General features: G+C 32.3%; 2 protein-coding genes across 3 annotated transcripts in view; one reads left to right on the top strand and one right to left on the bottom strand.

Annotated features, from left to right (window-relative positions):
- Positions 1-19,835, bottom strand: part of LOC143065301 (uncharacterized) — a 28,956-nt gene extending 9,121 nt beyond the window's left edge. The window contains exons 1-8 of one of the 2 annotated variants that reach the window (XM_076238804.1): positions 19,767-19,835; positions 18,992-19,108; positions 7,036-7,137; positions 5,835-5,891; positions 2,996-3,073; positions 2,281-2,355; positions 1,733-1,813; positions 1,296-1,349 (exon numbers count right to left, since the gene is read on the bottom strand). In XM_076238804.1, the coding sequence (XP_076094919.1) occupies positions 1,296-1,349; positions 1,733-1,813; positions 2,281-2,355; positions 2,996-3,073; positions 5,835-5,891; positions 7,036-7,137; positions 18,992-19,059 (515 nt within the window). In that variant the 5' untranslated portion in view covers positions 19,060-19,108; positions 19,767-19,835. The remainder of the gene's footprint in view (positions 1-1,295; positions 1,350-1,732; positions 1,814-2,280; positions 2,356-2,995; positions 3,074-5,834; positions 5,892-7,035; positions 7,138-18,991; positions 19,109-19,766) is intronic. The other variant, XM_076238805.1, reaches the window with a different exon arrangement.
- LOC143065303 (uncharacterized) lies at positions 6,561-23,745 on the top strand. Its single transcript, XM_076238806.1, has 2 exons — positions 6,561-6,579; positions 21,738-23,745. Exon 2 carries the CDS (start codon positions 21,740-21,742, stop codon positions 23,561-23,563), a length of 1,824 nt encoding a protein of 607 aa, XP_076094921.1. The 5' UTR covers positions 6,561-6,579; positions 21,738-21,739; the 3' UTR covers positions 23,564-23,745.
- Positions 23,746-24,158: the final 413 nt, after the last annotated feature.

Genomic DNA, 24,158 nt, shown 5'->3' with positions numbered 1-24,158 from the left:
TGCATCATTATCTACTTTCATTATCTATTATTCTATATGTTGCGTCTCCATCCAGGTTATGTTACTTTTCTCTAGATTTTATTTATTTTACTCATTATTCTTTCTCTATTCTTTCTCTAGCATCTCAATATATTTTACTTACTGATGTTTAGTTACATTACGACGTTTATCTCTGATTTATATACTGGTTACCAATGTAGAAGACAAATTGGTGTCATTCATGACAATTAAACAGAATCCACATGATATATGCAACCATTCTTGGATGAAATTTATATTACTTTAATATTACACTTTTTGAAACCATTTTTATTAATTTTCAATTTCAATTTTCTAAATTTTTCATTGTTCATTTGTTGTTTCCGTTTATTTTATGTTTCATTGTTCACGTGTTGTTTCCGTATATTTTAGCCACTCGTCTTGAGCTTATCCCGTTTGATCCGATAACACCCCATATAGCAATAAAATTATACTTTTATTGTCATTCATAACTCTTAACAGACCAATTAACAGACCGGGCTTTATATACCGACCCATTAACAGACCAGGTTTGAAATAAAAATTGATTAATGTCTCCAAAATAAAGATTTTCGTGTAGATTTTGCACACAATGCTATTAATATGCTTAACAAACATAATGCCTGTCTTTTTTCAATGTTCAAAATATTGCATGCAAGTAAATTCAACCAACGTGTCATTTTGTGTACATTTTGTGTGTGTAAAATGTGTATAAATTTATTGATGAGTAACCCGCCTTTTCTCATTTTTTTTTATATAAATAAGGCCGTTAGTTTTCTCATTTGAATTGTTTTGCATTGTCTTATCGGGACATATATATATATATATTTTATAGCTGGCTATGCGGTATGGGCTTTGCTCATTGTTGAAGGCCGTACGGTGACCTATAGTTGTAAATGTCATTTTGGTCTCTTATGGACAGTTGTCTCATTGGCAATCATACCACATCTTTTTTTTTATATTTTCATTTTATAGATCGTTTATGGAAGCTAGAAAAAAATAACTACACCACTGGATTCAGTGCATTGAATTGTTTTGTCAGACATAAATAATTTTTATGATAAAAGTATATTTAAAAAGATATACGATGAAACATGCTGAACTTTCAATGATTTTGTCGATAACACCTGATTAACAGACTTTAGCCAACCCGATTAACAAACCAACCGCCGATATAGCCGCATACTCAATAAAGATTAAGCTACCAATCTCTCGGTTAGCCGAGTGTCGGCCGTGTTGTCGTCCTTTTTGTAGTTAAGTTTTGTAAGTCAACTGACCTTTTATCGTCACCCTTTGTTTTCACTTTTGTTGATCTGTTTAAGCTGCGGGCTCTGAAAAAAATATAACTTGCATTTTAAGCTTCTGTACATGTTTTTCATTTCGGATTATCAATAACAATCGAAAATTAATATGTATATATATATATTATTGGCAATAACAGCTAGTGATAACATAACTATTGATCAAATTGTGCGGTAGAAAATTTAAACAACGAATTCAATATTTCGCAATATATCACAAATATCAGACACTGGACACTCTCAGAAGTAAATATCGAACTTACTTATGTTAAGCATGTTTTTGCAAGCTTAACCTGCAAAGCATAGAGAAACAAGTGACTGATCTTGCTAGAAATGACAGTTATCAATATGATACCATACTGACAAGTCATAAACAATGTTTTGTTATAAATATAATGATGTATATATCTGACCTTGATTCTGAAGTAAAATCTTTTGTTCTTTTCTTCTCAGTTATATGTTCTGTGTGTGACTTTCCAGGGGATACTGCAGAGCTAAATTGTAGGAAAAATTATCCTCTAAATATCCATGTCAAGGCTCAGTCAAAAATCTTACCTCTCTCTGTATGTTTTGTTATTGCTCACTAACAATAATGTTTTTCTTTCTTTCATTTTCTGTTTTTTGTTAACTTCTGAAGAAGTAATTATTTTTTCCATGTTTAGAAGTTCTTAAATTTTACATATTAATAACTCTAATTTTGGAGGGAAAAAACGCTCGCAATATTCCAATAAATAAAAAAGACTAGTTTTCCAATAATCTTGTGGAGATCTTAGTAATTTCTTGCCTGTTGTTTATCTTTATATATTAATTTTCTCTCTTCGTATCTTATACTTGTTTTATCCTCTAGTTATCTTCTTACTTCATTTAAAGTACAGTATGGGTGGGATCAAGCTAGCTTTCAATGTCACTCAAAATACAGACTTGAAATAAGAAATAGTAATTATGTTCATTACTGACTCACATAGCACAATGATCTTCTTCAATAAGTTCTGTCGGTAGATTGACATTTTCTCCAAGGTTTGCAGAAATCGTTTTTCTGAAGAGAAGGAAAACAATCAAATTATAGGAAATATAAAATACAATATATGTTTATTATCATTAAAATACTGATACCAGATGTCAACTTTTTGTCACTGATTTTAATATACTTTTGGACTAAATGTTAATTTTATCTTTCTTCTGCTTCAAAAATATTGTTGTCTCTGTCCGTTCTCTGTGATGGTTTGTTCCCATTTTTGAATGATATGGCACTTTGTTCCACTTGGAAAATTTCAATTGCCGGTTAACTTTTAGTCTCTGGTGGTATAAACCACTAATTAAATGCCTCTTCTGATTGCTACTAGTCTCAGAACAAAGTTTCGATAAGTTGATGTTACTGTTTGTTGACTGCTAGTTCCCGATAGTGACTTTCATGGAGTAAAAGACACAGGTGCTGGCTGAATGTTAGTCCTCATTGGTAAATAAACTGGAGTTGAAATCATTGCCGGTTAATTTCTTGTCTCCAATTGTAATTGACTGATAGTTCACGATGGTATTATATAATAATAATTGAATGTTAGAACTCGATAATATTATCAATAATTCAGCAACCCAACAAACAAAAACCATACAAGACATTTAGAGGTCAGCATAAGAAAAAGACTATATGTTTAAGACTTTAAAAAGGTTCTACTTACTGTTCAGCGACATCTTGTGGTTTGAGATCTAAGGTATCAATACTACATATACTTGTGTAGTCACTTCTGGTTGTCAACCTTGAATTAACACATTCAACAATTACTGTACATGTGTAATATAGTCCAAATTACACCAACAATTACTGTAAATGTGTAATATAGTCCAATTTACACCAACAGTTGCTGTACATGTGTAATATAGTCCAAATTACACCAACAATTACTGTACATGTGTAATATAGTCCAAATTACACCAACAATTACTGTAAATGTGCAATTTAGTCCAAATTACACCGTTTTCATTTAGTCTTCCAATAGATCAAAGAACTTGTTTTGTTTGTGACGATAAAATTGAAACCGAGGAGCATGTATTGACTGAATGTCCGTTGTACGACGATATTAGAGACGAACTGTATAAGATTTTAAACTTTGAAAACGAAAATTTTAGTCTATATTGCCGAATTCTTTGAAACTTACATTTATTTTAGCGAGTGATAATATTTATGTGATACAAAAATGTGCCAAAACCTACTAGCTTATTTTAGACCGTAGAAAACGTTTTTTATACCGATAATTGACGTAAATATGCTTTTAGGATTTAACTTTTGTTTTATAATTGCTTTTTGAAAATTTGTAAATACTAGTTCCTTTTAATCCGTCTCTCATAATTCTTTTAGAATGGCATTAATAATTTTAAAAAGATTTACTTTTATAATGTGAAACGCGTATTATTAATTATCTTGGTGTAATCAGGGGTGTACAGAATTTTACACCGTTGTTGAAAATTCATACACCCTGAGGCGCAGCTGAATGGGTGTATGAATTTTCAACAACGGTGTAAAATTCCGTACACCCCTGATTACACCAAGATAACGAATTTATTTCTTATGAACAATTCCTTTACTCATTTTGAAACCAGGATGTAAAATTGAAAAAAAGGTAATGAAAAATTTCCAGCGTAATATTTTTCATTATTATATGACTATAAATTTTCTGTTTTCTCATTGGCTAAAAGCATAGGAAATCCTCTTTGGTAAAACATTATATTCACCGCGGCAAAAATCACGAGAGGTTAATATAAGATTTGGAACAGCGTCCGTGTACCTAAATATAGAAACGGGGAATTCTTATTAGCTATTTAAGGGATGTATAAATAAAATGGTTTTTAATTGGACGACCGAATAAATATCAACCAATCAGCGCTCTCGACATAAAATCGTTTCGATCTAACAGACGACAGTTACATGTTTCCGGCAACAAAGTATGGCTGGAGCAGCAGAAGTAGCTATTGAAAAACGCTTTCCATCGTTAAATAATGAGGAAATTAAGAAGATTTTGATAGAAAAGGATTCTAAAAATACTCGCCGATCAACAGATTCTAGCGTGAGGACATTTAAATCTTATTTAAGAGAGAAAAATCTACCTGAAGATTTCGAGAATTTGCCAAACAATGAATTGGACAGTAGTATTAAAAATTGAAATGATACAATATTCTTCTAGTTTTAATTTTACAGAATTAAATATGCCTAAAAATCAAACCCAAGCATAAAATAAAAACAGTCTAGGCAAAATACCATCTAACCAAGGATATATTTCACAATCTAAAAATATGAAAATGACACTGAGAACTAAAGAGTCATATAATAAAGCAATTGTTGACTTTTGATATCAGTTGATACAATGATTTATCAACCCCAGATGTGATATTCACCTCGGCCGTTGGCCTTGGTGAATATCACATCTTTGGGGTTGATAAATCATTGTATCAACCTCATCAAAAGTCAATAATTGTATAATGTTATATTTACACCGGGGTAGTCATTCAATCAGATTGCAGTATTTTTGCTGCATAAGAACTGTATTATTGACGGTGAGACGTTAATAAATTATTATTGTATTTTATTATACTTCATGTTAAAATGCCAGATTTTGATTGGCTAATACGAGGGTGTTAATTTACTCTATTACCCTTCATGGAGACGCTTGGTCAAGTGTGCGCTTTATTAAATACGACTCTATCCTATGGCAAATACTCTATTACCCTTCACGGAGACGCTTGATCAAGTGTGTGCTTTATTAAATACGGATGGTTTTACTTTGAATTTGAAATTTAATCGACAGTAATAACAGAACATTCAGTATAATAAATTAAATAACACATATCTGAGAGGGTGATAGAGCAGATTGTTACCCCTCGAAAAGAAATTGTCAACCTTGGCTTCGCCTCAGTTGACAATGTTTAATCGGGGTAACAATCTGCTCTATCACCCTCTCAGCTATGTGTTATTTATATAGTATTGTATAGGATTGACTTTAAATATTGATCATGAGTAAAATAAACGGAAAAATTCTTGTTCTGTGAACTATGATAAAAAAAAAATACATTATTTACATATAGGGATATTTGAGATAATACCTTTCTATTCCTTAATGTTTTAACGTGATCTTGATCTCATCCTATTTGTCCTTTACGTAATAACATTAACACTACTAAGTGTACTACATCAGATGGACATTCCGACAATACACGTTTCTTCAATGATGCTCCATGCCGAAATAAAGAAACACCAAAAACTTATTGTTAAATGATATTTGAGATCGTTCTATTTTTTTAATCTATGTAAAGTAATATTTGAGAATATACTCTTATATACATATATGTAAGTGATGTTTGTGCTTGTGTATTTTTACTTCTTTATGCCAACTGAAATTTGAGAGCGAACCCTTTGAGTCTTATATGTTAAGTGATATTTGAGAGTGCACCCTTTTAGTCCTCTATGTTAAAATGATATTTGAAAGCGCACCCTTGAAGTCCGCTGTGTTAAATGAAATTTCGTACCTTTTTGGCCCATCGTCTATTTCTTCTAAATAGTTTGTTTCCTTTGATTTTGATTGCCTGTAAAAGAGTTTAGACAATCCTAATAAATAAGGAAACATACATAAGTGCAGAGAAAGATTTACGAACAAAATATATTCTCATGTATAGCCAATACAAACATTATACATACAAAATATTATTTTTTGCTTTGTGGTATACAAACTGTTTAATTAATTTCATAATCATTGTTTCTGCATGAGTGATTTAATTTTAGTTTGGATTAGTTCCTTTTTAAACTTCATCCCTTTTACTAGATACGTCATTAAGATTTGTAGTTTAATGCAGACGACAAGTTGTTGCACATACATGTATACCTCAATCATCGTCAGTGGTCTATTGTGTGTGCAGTTCAATTTGTTTTCCCACATTTTTTTTTTCATTTTTCTTTGAAGGCGTCAAATATGCATTGTTTTCATTAATTTTTATATCTTCACGACTTACTGCATATACGTGGACTTTTATTATGTAAAGCTTCCTGTAAACGTCAAAGTGGTTTCAAACCATTACGTAATTATGACAACGCCCCGAAAAATTTATATATCAATATCAGATTTATGATTATTAACAACAAAGTATATGAAATTAATGTTAATTGTATTTGTCTTATTAAGTGGGAGGTGTATGAATCACATTAATTTGATCTAATACTCAAAAGCTTAAGAAATATTAAAAGACAAGTGATCAGTTCTTAATATTTCACTGAAAGGTAGGCATACATATACTTTATTAATGTATTATGACAACAACTACAATATAAAACATATTAAGTTATTTAATGCAGATCACGTAGACAAATTTTAGATAGTTCAACAAAATTTAAAATGAAAATAATTATTTGCTGTTTACTTTATTTCTAAATTATTTCACTAACGGAGAATTAAAGAAAGGTACGTTAAATATGATGTCAGTACCGAAGCATTTCAGCAATGAAATGTAAGTCGTCACATAATATAACTTAGTGCGGATAAATTTGTTCTCGCTTCTAAAAAAAGAAGCTAACTATCTACTCTGCATTATTTTTTTTATAAAAGTATTACAAATGTCGCCTGACCTTTTAAAGAAATAATAATTTTAACTTAGCGAATTGTATACAAATTATATAGCAAGCCTGTATCCGTACCAGTTGCAAGACGAATAAATATAGAAAATGATTTTAAGTTACCTGTCAAATGTGGTTTCATTCGTAGACTCTTTTGTTTTCTTGTATGTTAAGTCTTCCAAATCTATCGAAAATTGTTCATTCAAATGTATCTGTGTGGACGGTCTGGAAAAATATATTACACATCAGACATTCAAATGTAGAAAACTTATAACAGAAGAAAGTTTGTAATATTTATATCTTGTTGTAACATACGAATGTATTGATAGTATAGTAAGTTTACCAGACCGTTAGTTTTCTCGTTTGAACTGTTTTACATTTGTTATTTTGGGCCCTTTTTAGCTGATATCATTGGTTATCATACTAAATCTTCTAATTGTTATATTGAGCTAAGGGTTCTGTGGTTTTTCATTTGTATTGCATCAAATACTTGATTGCCAAACTTAAGGATCTCTTATTGAGTATCACTTTATATGTTTTCAACTGTTTGAAGGAAAATCTAAACATATTCCTTCAATCGCATTCTTTAAAAACAGCATAAATTCCGCATATTTGAAACTGAAAAAAGAAGGTACCGTTAATATGGTTAATGTCATGTATTCTATAATTCCGTATCATCTCCAGTCATGGGGTTTTCTTATGTTAACATTTATTTTATTAACATAGAAGCGCACCGGTACTGGGTTTAAGACATTAAAACTCCCTTTTTGTATTAAAAGACGTGTAAATAATCTAAGCCCCAGTCATACTGTCACGTTTTACTACGTTTTAAAATGCTACCTTTCAACTACGTTTTGAATAAAAATGTCCCGTTGTTTTGACAGCTAGGTTTGTGCAACGATCTTTTCACGTTCTGCTACGTATTAGTACGTGTAGACCCACGTTTCCACAACGCAATGAAACTTTTCAATACGTAGTAAGCACGTTTTGCTACGTTCCGCCTAGCTTTGATACGTATTTACTAGGTTTCAACTACGTTTCAATTTTCGCGACGTTTGTTGTTGAATTTTCAAAACACACGGAGCAGCTCCCGTTTTGAACAAAGGATCACAACGTTTCGATACGCTTCGTTACGTATATTCCCGTTTCGCTACGCTTACAAAACATAGTAAAACGTAACTCTTGAAACGTAACAGTGTGACTGGGGCTTAAGTTCTTAGTAGAAAACAGTGGCTATTGGTACTTTACGGAACGGAACGGAACGGAACGGAATTTCATTTAAGGTATCCAAAGGGGGCATTTATCAAAATTTCGAAAAATCTTTAAAACAAAACAAACTTTAAAATTTCTGTGTTTTACGGTTTTCCATATACAAATAACACAAATGTATACTTAATCTCATCTTCACAGGTGATAATGTAATAATGTATAACATCGGGAAATATTCTGTAGATGAATATGTCGGATTGTCCTGATAAATTATCATGAAATTAACGCATTTGCAAGTCATGCATTATGATATCTAGACTGACCTCACGTCGTCCTTGATTAGAGACAGTGATCAAAATGAATCTGATTTAAACTTTTTAATTTATTTTTCCGTTCCGTTCCGTTCCGCAAAGTACCAATTGCTCTGAGGAATTGGTATTTAACGGAAAAAACGGAAACAGACATCTTTAATGTAATTAAAGCAGTATGATAAAAAAAAATTGTCTGACACCTCTTTTTGCATGAGTGGTATGTGTTTTAGATAGCATTTTCGACTTGATCAATAATAAAAAATTTAACACAAAGGCAGGTTACACAATAAGTCTTTCTCCTTCCATTATATTTTAAAAAAGAGGCCTTCAACAGCCCGTTCCGACGATGATTAGAGACAGTGATCAAGTTGAATCTGATGTAAACTTTTTAATTTATTTTTCCGTTCCGTTCCGTTCCGCAAAGTACCAATTGCTCTGAGGAATTGGTATTTAACGGAAAAAACGGAACAGACATCTTTAATGTAATTAAAGCAGTATGATAAAAAAAATTGTCTGACACCTCTTTTTGCATGAGTGGTATGTGTTTTAGATAGCATTTTCGACTTGATCAATAATAAAAAATTTAACACAAAGGCAGGTTACACAAAAAGTCTTTCTCCTTCCATCGGTAATTCTATTTTAAAAAAGGGGCCTTCAACAGCCCGTTCCGACGATGATTAGAGACAGTGATCCAGTTGAATCTGATGTAAACTTTTTAATTTATTTTTCCGTTCCGTTCCGTTCCGCAAAGTACCAATTGCTCTGAGGAATTGGTATTTAACGGAAAAAACGGAAACAGACATCTTTAATGTAATTATGCAGTATGATAAAAAAAAATTGTCTGACACCTCTTTTTGTATGAGTGGTATGTGTTTTAGATAGCATTTTCGACTTGATCAATAATAAAAAAATTAACACAAAGGCAGGTTACACAAAAAGTCTTTCTCCTTCCATCGGTAATTATATTTTAAAAAAGGGGCCTTCAACAGCCCGTTCCGACGATGATTAGAGACAGTGATCAAGTTGAATCTGATGTAAACTTTTTAATTTATTTTTTCCGTTCCGTTCCGTTCCGCAAAGTACCAATTGCTCTGAGGAATTGGTATTTAACGGAAAAAACGGAAACAGACATCTTTAATGTAATTAAAGCAGTATGATTAAAAAAAATTGTCTGACACCTCTTTTTGCATGAGTGGTATGTGTTTTAGATAGCATTTTCGACTTGATCAATAATAAAAAATTTAACACAAAGGCAGGTTACACAAAAAGTCTTTCTCCTTCCATCGGTAATTATATTTTAAAAAAGGGGCCTTCAATAGCCCGTTCCGACGATGATTAGAGACAGTGATCAAGTTGAATCTGATGTAAACCTTTTTATTTATTTTTCCGTTCCGTTCCGTTCCGCAAAGTACCAATTGCTCTGAGGAATTGGTATTTAACGGAAAAAACGGAAACAGACATCTTTAATGTAATTAAAGCAGTATGATAAAAAAATTGTCTGACACCTCTTTTTGCATTAGTGGTATGTGTTTTAGATAGCATTTTCGACTTGATCAATAATAAAAAATTTAAGGCAGGTTACACAAAAAGTCTTTCTCCTTCCATCGGTAATTATATTTTAAAAAAGGGGCCTTCAACAGCCCGTTCCGACGATGATTAGAGACAGTGATCCAGTTGAATCTGATGTAAACTTTCTAATTTATTTTTCCGTTCCGTTCCGTTCCGCAAAGTACCAATTGCTCTGATGAATTGGTATTTAACGGAAAAAACGGAAACAGACATCTTTAATGTAATTAAAGCAGTATGATAAAAAAAAATTGTCTGACACCTCTTTTTGCATGAGTGGTATGTGTTTTAGATAGCATTTCGACTTGATCAATATTTAAATAAACAGCTGCGCCATGAGCGCATGATACGCCCGTCGTCTTGTGAAAAAACATAAATCTTTTTTGAATAACACAGGGTTGTACAGGATGTCATGCTTAGTATATCCTGACTCATTCCTTATTCCCGCTCAATAGGAAGATTGTACAAGATGTATTTGGAAACCCGACGCAACATTAGCCTGTTAAGTTTTAAGCAATAGAGATACAGCGCAACATGTGAAAAAAACCATCTCTTTTTACAAAAAACTCAATAACTCGAAAATATAAAAATGAATCATCACTAAAAAGTATACAGATCTTTAGATTAATATAACAAAGAAGTGTGTAAAGTTTTAAGCAATAATCATAAATCGTTTTTGAGATATGGTGCGACATGTAACCCCCCCCCTTTTTTTTTACAAAGTACTCAATAACTCAAAAATGAAATTTTGAATCATCACCAAAAAGTATACAGATATTAAGATTAATATAACTAAGAAGTATTTAAAGTTTTAAGCCATAATCAAGAATCGTTTTTGAGATACGGTGCGACATGTGAAAAAAACACACCCCTGTTTTAGTTACAAAGTGTCGTAACTCAAAAAGTTGTAATCTTATTTTCACAAAAAAGTATACAGATCATTTTACCATTATACGAAACAACTATATTAAGTTTCATGAAATTTGGATAAGTCGTTCTCAAGTTACGGTGCGACATGTTTACACCGGACAGACGGACAGACGGACGGACGGACGGACACTGAATATTTGTATACCATAATACGTCCCGTCAAAATTGACGGACGTATAAAAAATAACACAAAGACAGGTTAGACAAAAGGTCTTTCTACTTCCATTGGTAATTATATTTTAAAAAGGGGGCCTTCAACAGCCCGTTCCGACGATGATTAGAGACAGTGATCAAGTTGAATCTGATGTAAACTTTTTAATTTATTTTTCCGTTCCGTTCCGTTCCGCAAAATACCAATTGCTCTGAGGAATTGGTATTTAACGGAATCGAATGGAAACAGGCATGTTCTGGCTCCAAATCCGGAATTGTGGTTACCATTTTTGACTCTAATTTTTGAATCATCACTTTACTTCCTACTTGTTTTGAAAACAACTTGAGATACACTTTACATGTTATTTCCTTACTGTCTCGTAACGTGGTAAGCTTTTTATATCTATAATATTGTCATATATATTTAATTCTAACCACGTAAACGTTTTTTATGAGAAATCCCTATCGTAAAGTTAAATTTTTTGATATGACATGTGTATAATTTTCCACGCCAAATTTTAAATCTATGGAACGCCATTCGGGACATTTATGTATAGGTATACATGTATGGCATGCAATTTGGGATAAAATTTGTAAATGTGTTATATGTTTTTTGGGTTATTTTCATTGTATTTTTGAGCTGATAAAAATGTTGTTTATGCTTTATTGATGTTTTGATCATATTGTAAAGTTGTTTATTTTTTTTCTTTCAGTTTTTACCATACTTCTTATTGGAATGATGTACTACGCACCTATTTTATTACATTACAGATGCCTTGTGCTGTTTCTAGGGTAAACAACCAGATAACCAACAAATTATAGAATGTTAATACTTTATTCGCATAAATCACCGAAAATGACATCCAATAGGTGCGTAGTACATCATTCCAATAAGAAGTATGGTAAAAACTGAAAGAAAAAAAATAAACAACTTTACAATATGATCAAAACATCAATAAAGCATAAACAACATTTTTATCAGCTCAAAAATACAATGAAAATAACCCAAAAAACATATAACACATTTACAAATTTTATCCCAAATTGCATGCCATACATGTATACCTATACATAAATGTCCCGAATGGCGTTCCATAGATTTAAAATTTGGCGTGGAAAATTATACACATGTCATATCAAAAAATTTAACTTTACGATAGGGATTTCTCATAAAAAACGTTTACGTGGTTAGAATTAAATATATATGACAATATTATAGATATAAAAAGCTTACCACGTTACGAGACAGTAAGGAAATAACATGTAAAGTATATCTCAAGTTGTTTTCAAAACAAGTAGGAAGTAAAGTGATGATTCAAAAATTAGAGTCAAAAATGGTAACCACAATTCCGGATTTGGAGCAAGAACATGCCTGTTTCCATTCGATTCCGTTAAATACCAATTCCTCAGAGCAATTGGTATTTTGCGGAACGGAACGGAACGGAAAAATAAATTAAAAAGTTTACATCAGATTCAACTTGATCACTGTCTCTAATCATCGTCGGAACGGGCTGTTGAAGGCCCCTTTTTTAAAATATAATTACCAATGGAAGTAGAAAGACCTTTTGTCTAACCTGTCTTTGTGTTATTTTTTATACGTCCGTCAATTTTGACGGGACGTATTATGGTATACAAATGTTCAGTGTCCGTCCGTCCGTCCGTCTGTCCGTCTGTCCGGTGTAAACATGTCGCACCGTAACTTGAGAACGACTTATCCAAATTTCACGAAACTTATTATAGTTGTTTCGTATAATGGTAAAATGATCTGTATACTTTTTTGTGAAAATAAGATTACAACTTTTTGAGTTACGACACTTTGTAACTAAAACAGGGGTGTGTTTTTTTCACATGTCGCACCGTATCTCAAAAACGATTCTTGATTATGGCTTAAAACTTTAAATACTTCTTAGTTATATTAATCTTAATATCTGTATACTTTTTGGTGATGATTCATAATATTATTTTTGAGTTATTGAGTACTTTGTAAAAAAAAAGGGGGGGGGGGGTACATGTCGCACCATATCTCAACCAGATGCTCCGCAGGGCGTAGCTTTATACGACCGCAGAGGTTGAACCCTGAACGGTTAGGGCAAGTATGGACACAACATTCAAGCTGGATTCAGCTCTAAATTTGGATTGTGATTAAATAGTTGACACAGCATAGGTTTCTGACACAGAATGAATGTGTTCTAATGAACTTAAAATTTTTGTTTCTCTTAGAGCAATTCACTATGCTGTTGAATATTAATCCTCTCAAAAAAATGTTTGAAGAAATTTTCTTTTTTATTTATGAAATTTCAAATGAGAAAAATTGAACCCAATTTTTTTAATCACATCCCCCTTTCCCTTATTCCAAAACTAATCTCAATTAAAATTTCTAATGGAGTTTGCAACAATAACTACTCATTTGAATACATCATAAAATATTAAGATGTAAAAAAACTGCTTGTTATCACTGAATGGTAAAGATTATTTTAATTTATCAGTTGGTAGTAAAAAGTGAATATACATTGTATATTGTATATAACAAAGATTTAAGTTGATTCTGGACAAAGAAAGATAACTCCAATTAAAAAAAAATCTTGCTATTGCACAATATTTTGCAATTAGATATTTCTTGCTTACTATTCTGGACAAAGAAAGATAACTCTAATTAAAAAAAAATTTGATATTTCACAATATTGTGCAATTAGATATTTCTTGCCATTGCGCAATACTGTGCAATTGAAAAGACTTGCTATTGCACAATACTTAATATAATAATTTTAGATCCTGATTTGGACCAACTTGAAAACTGGGCCCATAATAAAAAAATCTAAGTACATTTTTGGATTCAGCATATCAAAGAACTTCAAGATTTCAATTTTTGTTAAAATCAGACTAAGTTTAATTTTGGACCCTTTGGACTTTAGTGTAGACCAATTTGAAAACAGGACCAAAAATGAAGGATCTACATACACAGTTAGATTTGGTATATCAAAGAACCCCATTTATTCAATTTTTGATGAAATCAAACAAAGTTTAATTTTGGACCCCGATTTGGACCAACTTGAAAACTGGGCCAATAATCAAGAATCTAAGTACATTTTTAGATTCAGCATATCAAAGAACCTAACTGATTCATTTTTTGTCAAAATCAAACTAAGTTTAATTTTGGACCCTTTGAACCTTAATGTAGACCAATTTGAAAACGGGACCAAAAGTTAAGAATCTACATACACAGTCATGACAGTTAGATTCAGCATATCAAAGAACCCCAATTATTCAATTTTGATGAAATCAAACAAAAGTTTAATTTTGGACCCTTTGGGCCCCTTATTATGTTGGGACCAAAACTCCCAAAATCAAACCCAACCTTTCTTTTATGGTCATAAACCTTGTGTTTCAATTTCATAGATTTCTATTTACTTATACTAACGTTATGGTGCGAAAACCAAGAAAAATGCTTATTTGGGTCCCTTTTTGGCCCCTAATTCCTAAACTGTTGGGACCTAAACTCCCAAAATCAATACCAACCTTCCTTTTGTAGTCATTAACATTGTGTTTAAATTTCATTGATTTCTATTTACTTAAACTAATGTTATTGTGCGAAAACCAAGAATAATGCTTATTTGGGCCCTTTTTTGGCCCCTAATTCCTAAACTGTTGAGACCAAAACTCCCAAAATCAATCCCAACCGTTCTTTTGTGGTCATAAACCTTGTGTCAAAATTTCATAGATTTCTATTAACTTAAACTAAAGTTATAGTGCGAAAACCAAGAAAATGCTTATTTGGGCCCTTTTTGGCCCCTAATTCCTAAAATGTTGGGACCAAAACTCCCAAAATCAATACCAACCTTCCTTTTGTGGTCATAAACCTTGTGTTAAAATTTCATAGATTTCCATTCACTTTTACTAAAGTTAGAGTGCGAAAACTAAAAGTATTCGGACGCCGGACGACGACGACGACGACGACGACGACGACGACGACGACGCAGACGCCAACGTGATAGCAATATACGACGAAAATTTTTTCAAAATTTGCGGTCGTATAAAAACGATTTATGATTATTGCTTAAAACTTTACACACTTCTTTGTTATATTAATCTAAAGATCTGTATACTTTTTAGTGATGATTCATTTTTATATTTTCGAGTTATTGAGTTTTTTGTAAAAAGAGATGGTTTTTTTCACATGTTGCGCTGTATCTCTATTGCTTAAAACTTAACAGGCTAATGTTGCGTCGGGTTTCCAAATACATCTTGTACAATCTTCCTATTGAGCGGGAATAAGGAATGAGTCAGGATATACTAAGCATGACATCCTGTACAACCCTGTGTTATTCAAAAAAGATTTATGTTTTTTCACAAGACGACGGGCGTATCATGCGCTCATGGCGCAGCTGTTTATTTAAATATTGATCAAGTCGAAATGCTATCTAAAACACATACCACTCATGCAAAAAGAGGTGTCAGACAATTTTTTTTTTATCATACTGCTTTAATTACATTAAAGATGTCTGTTTCCGTTTTTTCCGTTAAATACCAATTCCTCAGAGCAATTGGTACTTTGCGGAACGGAACGGAACGGAAAAAATAAATTAAAAAGTTTACATCAGATTCAACTTGATCACTGTCTCTAATCATCGTCGGAACGGGCTGTTGAAGGCCCCTTTTTTAAAATATAATTACCGATGGAAGGAGAAAGACTTTTTGTGTAACCTCCTGCCTTTGTGTTAAATTTTTTATTATTGATCAAGTCGAAAATGCTATCTAAAACACATACCACTCATGCAAAAAGAGGTGTCAGACAATTTTTTTTTTATCATACTGCTTTAATTACATTAAAGATGTCTGTTCCGTTTTTTCCGTTAAATACCAATTCCTCAGAGCAATTGGTACTTTGCGGAACGGAACGGAACGGAAAAATAAATTAAAAAGTTTACATCAGATTCAACTTGATCACTGTCTCTAATCATCGTCGGAACGGGCTGTTGAAGGCCTCTTTTTTAAAATATAATTACCGATGGAAGGAGAAAGACTTTTTGTGTAACCTGCCTTTGTGTTAAATTTTTTATTATTGATCAAGTCGAAAATGCTATCTAAAACACATACCACTCATGCAAAAAGAGGTGTCAGACAATTTTTTTTTATCATACTGCTTTAATTACATTAAAGATGTCTGTTTCCGTTTTTTCCGTTAAATACCAATTCCTCAGAGCAATTGGTACTTTGCGGAACGGAACGGAACGGAAAAAATAAATTAAAAAGTTTACATCAGATTCAACTTGATCACTGTCTCTAATCATCGTCGGAACGGGCTGTTGAAGGCCCCTTTTTTAAAATATAATTACCGATGGAAGGAGAAAGACTTTTTGTGTAACCTGCCTTTGTGTTAATTTTTTTATTATTGATCAAGTCGAAAATGCTATCTAAAACACATACCACTCATGCAAAAAGAGGTGTCAGACAATTTGTTTTTTATCATACTGCTTTAATTACATTAAAGATGTCTGTTCCGTTTTTTCCGTTAAATACCAATTCCTCAGAGCAATTGGTACTTTGCGGAACGGAACGGAACGGAAAAATAAATTAAAAAGTTTACATCAGATTCAACTTGATCACTGTCTCTAATCATCGTCGGAACGGGCTGTTGAAGGCCTCTTTTTTAAAATATAATGGAAGGAGAAAGACTTATTGTGTAACCTGCCTTTGTGTTAAATTTTTTATTATTGATCAAGTCGAAAATGCTATCTAAAACACATACCACTCATGCAAAAAGAGGTGTCAGACAATTTTTTTTTATCATACTGCTTTAATTACATTAAAGATGTCTGTTTCCGTTTTTTCCGTTAAATACCAATTCATCAGAGCAATTGGTACTTTGCGGAACGGAACGGAACGGAACGGAAAAATAAATTAGAAAGTTTACATCAGATTCAACTTGATCACTGTCTCTAATCATCGTCGGAACGGGCTGTTGAAGGCCTCTTTTTTAAAATATAATGGAAGGAGAAAGACTTATTGTGTAACCTGCCTTTGTGTTAAATTTTTTATTATTGATCAAGTCGAAAATGCTATCTAAAACACATACCACTAATGCAAAAAGAGGTGTCAGACAATTTTTTTTATCATACTGCTTTAATTACATTAAAGATGTCTGTTTCCGTTTTTTCCGTTAAATACCAATTCCTCAGAGCAATTGGTACTTTGCGGAACGGAACGGAACGGAAAAATAAATAAAAAGGTTTACATCAGATTCAACTTGATCACTGTCTCTAATCATCGTCGGAACGGGCTATTGAAGGCCCCTTTTTTAAAATATAATTACCGATGGAAGGAGAAAGACTTTTTGTGTAACCTGCCTTTGTGTTAAATTTTTTATTATTGATCAAGTCGAAAATGCTATCTAAAACACATACCACTCATGCAAAAAGAGGTGTCAGACAATTTTTTTTTATCATACTGCTTTAATTACATTAAAGATGTCTGTTTCCGTTTTTTCCGTTAAATACCAATTCCTCAGAGCAATTGGTACTTTGCGGAACGGAACGGAACGGAAAAAATAAATTAAAAAGTTTACATCAGATTCAACTTGATCACTGTCTCTAATCATCGTCGGAACGGGCTGTTGAAGGCCCCTTTTTTAAAATATAATTACCGATGGAAGGAGAAAGACTTTTTGTGTAACCTGCCTTTGTGTTAATTTTTTTATTATTGATCAAGTCGAAAATGCTATCTAAAACACATACCACTCATGCAAAAAGAGGTGTCAGACAATTTGTTTTTTATCATACTGCTTTAATTACATTAAAGATGTCTGTTCCGTTTTTTCCGTTAAATACCAATTCCTCAGAGCAATTGGTACTTTGCGGAACGGAACGGAACGGAAAAATAAATTAAAAAGTTTACATCAGATTCAACTTGATCACTGTCTCTAATCATCGTCGGAACGGGCTGTTGAAGGCCTCTTTTTTAAAATATAATGGAAGGAGAAAGACTTATTGTGTAACCTGCCTTTGTGTTAAATTTTTTATTATTGATCAAGTCGAAAATGCTATCTAAAACACATACCACTCATGCAAAAAGAGGTGTCAGACAATTTTTTTTTATCATACTGCTTTAATTACATTAAAGATGTCTGTTTCCGTTTTTTCCGTTAAATACCAATTCATCAGAGCAATTGGTACTTTGCGGAACGGAACGGAACGGAACGGAAAAATAAATTAGAAAGTTTACATCAGATTCAACTTGATCACTGTCTCTAATCATCGTCGGAACGGGCTGTTGAAGGCCTCTTTTTTAAAATATAATGGAAGGAGAAAGACTTATTGTGTAACCTGCCTTTGTGTTAAATTTTTTATTATTGATCAAGTCGAAAATGCTATCTAAAACACATACCACTCATGCAAAAAGAGGTGTCAGACAATTTTTTTTTATCATACTGCTTTAATTACATTAAAGATGTCTGTTTCCGTTTTTTCCGTTAAATACCAATTCCTCAGAGCAATTGGTACTTTGCGGAACGGAACGGAACGGAAAAATAAATTAAAAAGTTTAAATCAGATTCATTTTGATCACTGTCTCTAATCAAGGACGACGTGAGGTCAGTCTAGATATCATAATGCATGACTTGCAAATGCGTTAATTTCATGATAATTTATCAGGACAATCCGACATATTCATCTACAGAATATTTCCCGATGTTATACATTATTACATTATCACCTGTGAAGATGAGATTAAGTATACATTTGTGTTATTTGTATATGGAAAACCGTAAAACACAGAAATTTTAAAGTTTGTTTTGTTCTAAAGATTTTTCGAAATTTTGATAAATGCCCCCTTTGGATACCTTAAATGAAATTCCGTTCCGTTCCGTTCCGTTCCGTTCCGTTCCGTTCCGTAAAGTACCAATAGCCGAAAACAGTTACCTTTCTTTGGGCTGATCTACAGTGACTTCGATAATTTGTTTTGATTTGACTTTCTTTGTTGACGACATTTCTTGATTTTATAGTAATCACAAAAGTAAAACGAATTCAACAGTACATCTGTAAAACATTAATATTATTGGTAATTGCAACATGTATAATGCTTTATCGGTATATTTAGTACCTAGATGTTAGATAACTAATAAAACATACAATTTTAGTTAGAAATAATATAATTAAAATTGTTATGAATATTTCATTTCTTAATCTGAATACCACATCTTACACTTTTTGTAAATATATATATAGAACATAATCATGTACAGTATTGAACGTTTAGATCGAATATAACTATAGTATAGTAGAAATAGCAAATGGTATATATATTAGGTTGGAATTTGATATTGTAGTGCATTAGAGCGATACATTTTGTAAGACATTTATGGGGATTTCCCTTTAAATCATTGTTGTTTGCAATTATGCTTACACTAATATGACATTTATAATAATATTACAGTTATGTAGTACTTTTTATAAAAACAGTAGTTTGTATATTCGTACGAAAGACAGATGTATAAATAATCTTCCCTCTCCTGCCTTACAAATAAGAAATACACCAAATGAAGTTACAATAAAAACTAAGACTTCGCTCTCCGTTAGAATTATTCTTGCAATTAACAAGTTACAATATTTTCCAAAACCACAGTTTTACTTCTTTTTTTTCCTTCTAATCAAAAAAGTATTTGATTAATTACTTAAAAACTATCAACATTTTTACCTTTCAGCGGTCGTCTGAACTTCAAATTCGTCACTGTTTTAGTGGTAACCTGATAACATAAGAAAATCACTGTCCCTTGTAAATCTGATATAAACAAGTTTAGTATTCCATTGTTTTGTAATTAAATTACGATTTAAAAATTCTATATTTACCCTTTATGTTCGAGTAATCAATCCATTGTTGGCCTTTGTATGTATATGGTTTTGAAAATAAAAAATAACCGTGTCCGTTAATGTAACATCTACATTTTACTTTTCTAATGGAAATGAGGAATTTACGTAAAAGAAGTGCGAACAAACGAGCTACGCAGAATAAAAAAAAAACCATCTGAAATTAATTAATAAATAAAAAAAGAATGTGTCCATAGTACACGGATGCCCCACTCGCACTATCATTTTCTGTGTTTAGTGGACCGTGAAATTGGGGTAAAAACTCTAATTTGGCATTTAAATTAAAAAGATCATATCACAGGGAACATGTATACTAAGTTTCAAGTTGATTGGACTTCAACTTCATCAAAAACTACCTTGACCAAAAACTTTTACCTGAAATTTGCGCTATAATTTTTAATGTTCAGTGGACCGTGAAATTTTGGCCAAAAACACTAATTTGGCATTAAAATTAGAAAGATCATATCATAAGGCACATGTGTACTGAGTTTCAAGTTGATTGGATTTCATTTTCATCAAAAACTACCTTGACCAAAAACTTTAACCTGAAGCGGGACGACAGGACGGAAGGACAGACGAAAGGACATACGGAAGGACTAATGAACGGATGCACAGACCAGAAAACATAATGTCCCTCTACTATCGTAGGTGGGGCATAAAAAAAGTCCTATCTCTCAATCGTATGAATTAATTGTGATTTGATTAAAGAGCACTATTTAATATCTGTATCAACACTGGATTTGACACATAACTATTAAGATATAACCAAAAGGCACCTTTGATTTGGTTCCCATGTTTGGAGCTGTACATGCACACGTGGAGCTATTTATAAATGTTTAAATCACAAAGCTTCCCCTGTGACACTTAAGAGATAACAAAAAATCAACTAAAACAAAGGAAATAAGAAATTATTGAGTCTTGTCCTGCTCTATGTTCTTTACCAAATCAGTAGGGTTTTTGCTTGTCTTTATATTTACACCGAGCGTTAGATGCAACATATTGACAAATCTGCTTCATATTAAACCTATTATCATTACTTAATGATTTCAAGTCACACTCAGTCGTGATTATTCTGATTAAGAGATTGAGGAGCATATTCCAAATTCATTGGCGGAATGACAATGTGTTTGGTTAATATGACATTCCTGGCTTCATTTCTACTTCTTAAAATGAACACCCCTTTCTGACTGGACATTGCTATGTATTTATATTTCCTGAACAATCGAACGGCTAAACCTTTTTCGCAAGGTTTTCACTATCGGTCATAAGCGGGGCAAAAGTGACCATACTATAGTCCCCTATTCACTCTTGATGATTTGTAGTCCGATTTGTGGTGGAAAACCTAACTTTTGGTAACAGTTTATTTAATAGAAGATTGTTTCCAAGCTAATAATTTGCTGGAAAATATTCTGCTCGAGATAAAAATGTGAATTTCTGACGGTGAATGATATTAGAAACCCAAACAGTTCGCCATTAATTACATAAAAAAAAAAAAATGTAGTTGCAAGACCACCAGATATTAATTGAAAAATGTTGTATATAATTTTTTTTATATTTAAAAAATAATGAGTGAATGTTATAGCATAATAATGTAATACAATCGAAGGTAATATGATTGTAAAACGTATACACCCTATGTACTTGTGAGTAGAGACAACAAGATACTTGTCGATTGGTAAGTTTTCCTTCAGTGTTTACTTTCATAAATCGTTAGATTATGTTTTTTTTTCATACCAAGAGCAAGTTTATATCTTTAACCACTAATGCAAATCTTTGTTTTATATATTTTTTCTGTTTCCAGAAATGAAGCTGAATTTTAATGTGTGGACTTGGTATTATCTGTGTATCGGCTTAAGTTTCTTGGACAAATTCAAAACTACTTCTGCTACTACGATCCAACTGGAGGCAGAGAATCACCTTCTCACACAGAACAACATTGACTTCAAAACCATACAAATTGCAGAGGAAAAATCTCTCCTTGTTGGAAGTGAAGATCTCTTGAATTTTTACTTCTGTTTAAACGAAGACAACTATGTGACTATACAACAAGTGTGCGGGTATTATAAAGGAAATATGAGCCAGCTTCAAGTTTCTGTAGATGAAAATGATATCTCATCGTTTGAATTGCCAGAAACGAAAAGTGAAGTAAAATCCATACCATGTGTAGGGTTGAATTTTACTATGAATCTTCTATCAGGACGACACCTTCTCACTTTTAAGAAAATGTTCGCCGACACTGACCATTTTTTTATTGATAATTTTCTGATTCACTTTTCAGGAATTTATATAACCAAGAATATTCTTCAGTGTTCCACAATATGTTTAGAAAGTATAAACCTACCAAAAGTTGATGTAAATCAATTAAATTCTTCAGTGGTTGGAAGGGTGAAAAATAACAACTATAATACCACGTGTGCAGAGGTGGATAATATAAACATCCCTATTTATCACGAACAAGCAAAAGTATTAAAAGTAACCGCTATACATCCTGCATACCACTCTTTTGAAAATACCAAGATTCATGACTTCAAAAACTGCAAGCAGACTGAATCTGTAATATTTAGTGTCAGGAACTATCCACTAGGACAGCCATTATTTACTTCGAAAGGGTTCGTTTTGCGAGAGGCTAGATATTTGTCGAGACGTACTATCTTATTGAAGTTCTATTTGGAAGGACCAATAACGGACTCTGTGAATAGCGAAATTGGTAGCAATATCCATTTGCAAGTTAGTCCCATAAAATTCGACACTGATATTATTTTCTCTCATTACGGAAGAACAACAAGATGGATATCATCATCGCCTATTACATTTTCTAGTGATAAGTTACAACATACATGGAATGTTCCAGACTTCACGTGGTCGTCAACATCTCCAAACTATATCAGTTTTATTTTACCAGAAAACTTTACAACTTCTCTGATAGTTAAAAGGTTGTCCATAGAGAAGAGACACGTGCGTCAAGATATCCCCTTTACTATGTTTTCAAACGAACGTTCACTCCTAGAAGGGGTAGACAAAGACTTTTGGTGGCCCCAGAATAATGATACAATGACAGTAAGGGTAATGGAAACGGGTAAAATATTTAGTAACGCTGACTACCTACGTATATATGTACCTGTCCCATGGAATTCTATTAACTGGTGTCAGATTTTTGTCATATATCAGGATGGTAATGTTCGAATTTTACCTATTACGCCACCTGGTGTTGATTGGATTCCTTTTGGATCATCTTTGGTTGTTGGTGAAACCAATCCTATTTCACGCCGTCCATTTTCTGCCATCCGCCATATTGATTTTCACGGAAAACAATTTCGAATGGATATTTATTATTATGACGGAAATAATGCATCTTTAGTCCTGAATTCGAAAATGTTTGAAACATCTATGACTATAAGTAATTTTCAATTCAAAAAGAAATCCCTGCTTCCGGTTCTTACTTTTAGATCTATGTTTGTTACCGAGGGGAATTCAGACTGTGACCATGTTAATGTGGATGGAAAACAGGATATTAGAATTCAATCAAACTGGACAGACATTTCAGGATCAACTTTTTTCTTCTACAGAAAATGCATTTCGAAGCACAACACACAGAGTCCTGATTACTTAGTTCAAATTTTAGAGTAGTCATTTGCTAAAACACGTATTTGACATGGTAGACACAACGTTAAAATAATTGAAATCCAATGGAAATTAATAGTCCAGTAATAAGGTAGCTGTTTTGACATTCGCGAGAATATAAACATATTTGGTTAAGAATAAGTAATGTTCTATTTTAATTTTACAAAAACATTTCTTTTGTTGATCGATTTTAAGTATTCTGACTTCTGATTTTTTATTTTTGTCTGTCCTTTGATTGAAGCTTCTCTTTGATATTTTCTTATAACTTCTTAAATTCATGCTTGACGGTTTTGACTACAAATATCTTGTTTTTTTAATTATCTAACTATCTTTACTATTCAAGTTTCCAGCCCTGAGAATTCTGGGTAAAGGAATATCTGCGTACGTCTATTTATATCATAATTTTAAATACTCTATGATCACTCCCGTGTCATCTCCAGTAAGAAAAGAGTTTATTTCATATCTAGCTTTTAACGGTAATATTGTTTATCAAACTAGCTTACAGTGGTTAAACTGTCGCCCATATCTGTCTGCTTGGCTTAATAGACTTATCGACAATGGATATAATTATACTGTTCTTAACAGCCAGACTAAGTTGATA

Source organism: Mytilus galloprovincialis, chromosome 2 (assembly GCF_965363235.1).
Source record: "Mytilus galloprovincialis chromosome 2, xbMytGall1.hap1.1, whole genome shotgun sequence".
NCBI lineage: Eukaryota > Metazoa > Mollusca > Bivalvia > Mytilida > Mytilidae > Mytilus > Mytilus galloprovincialis.
This window is presented reverse-complemented; position numbering and strand designations above follow the sequence as displayed.

What these genes read in the sequence shown, in the direction of transcription:
- LOC143065303 (XM_076238806.1), top strand. Translation starts at nt 21,740, where the DNA reads ATGAAGCTGAATTTTAATGTGTGGACTTGGTATTATCTGTGTATCGGC.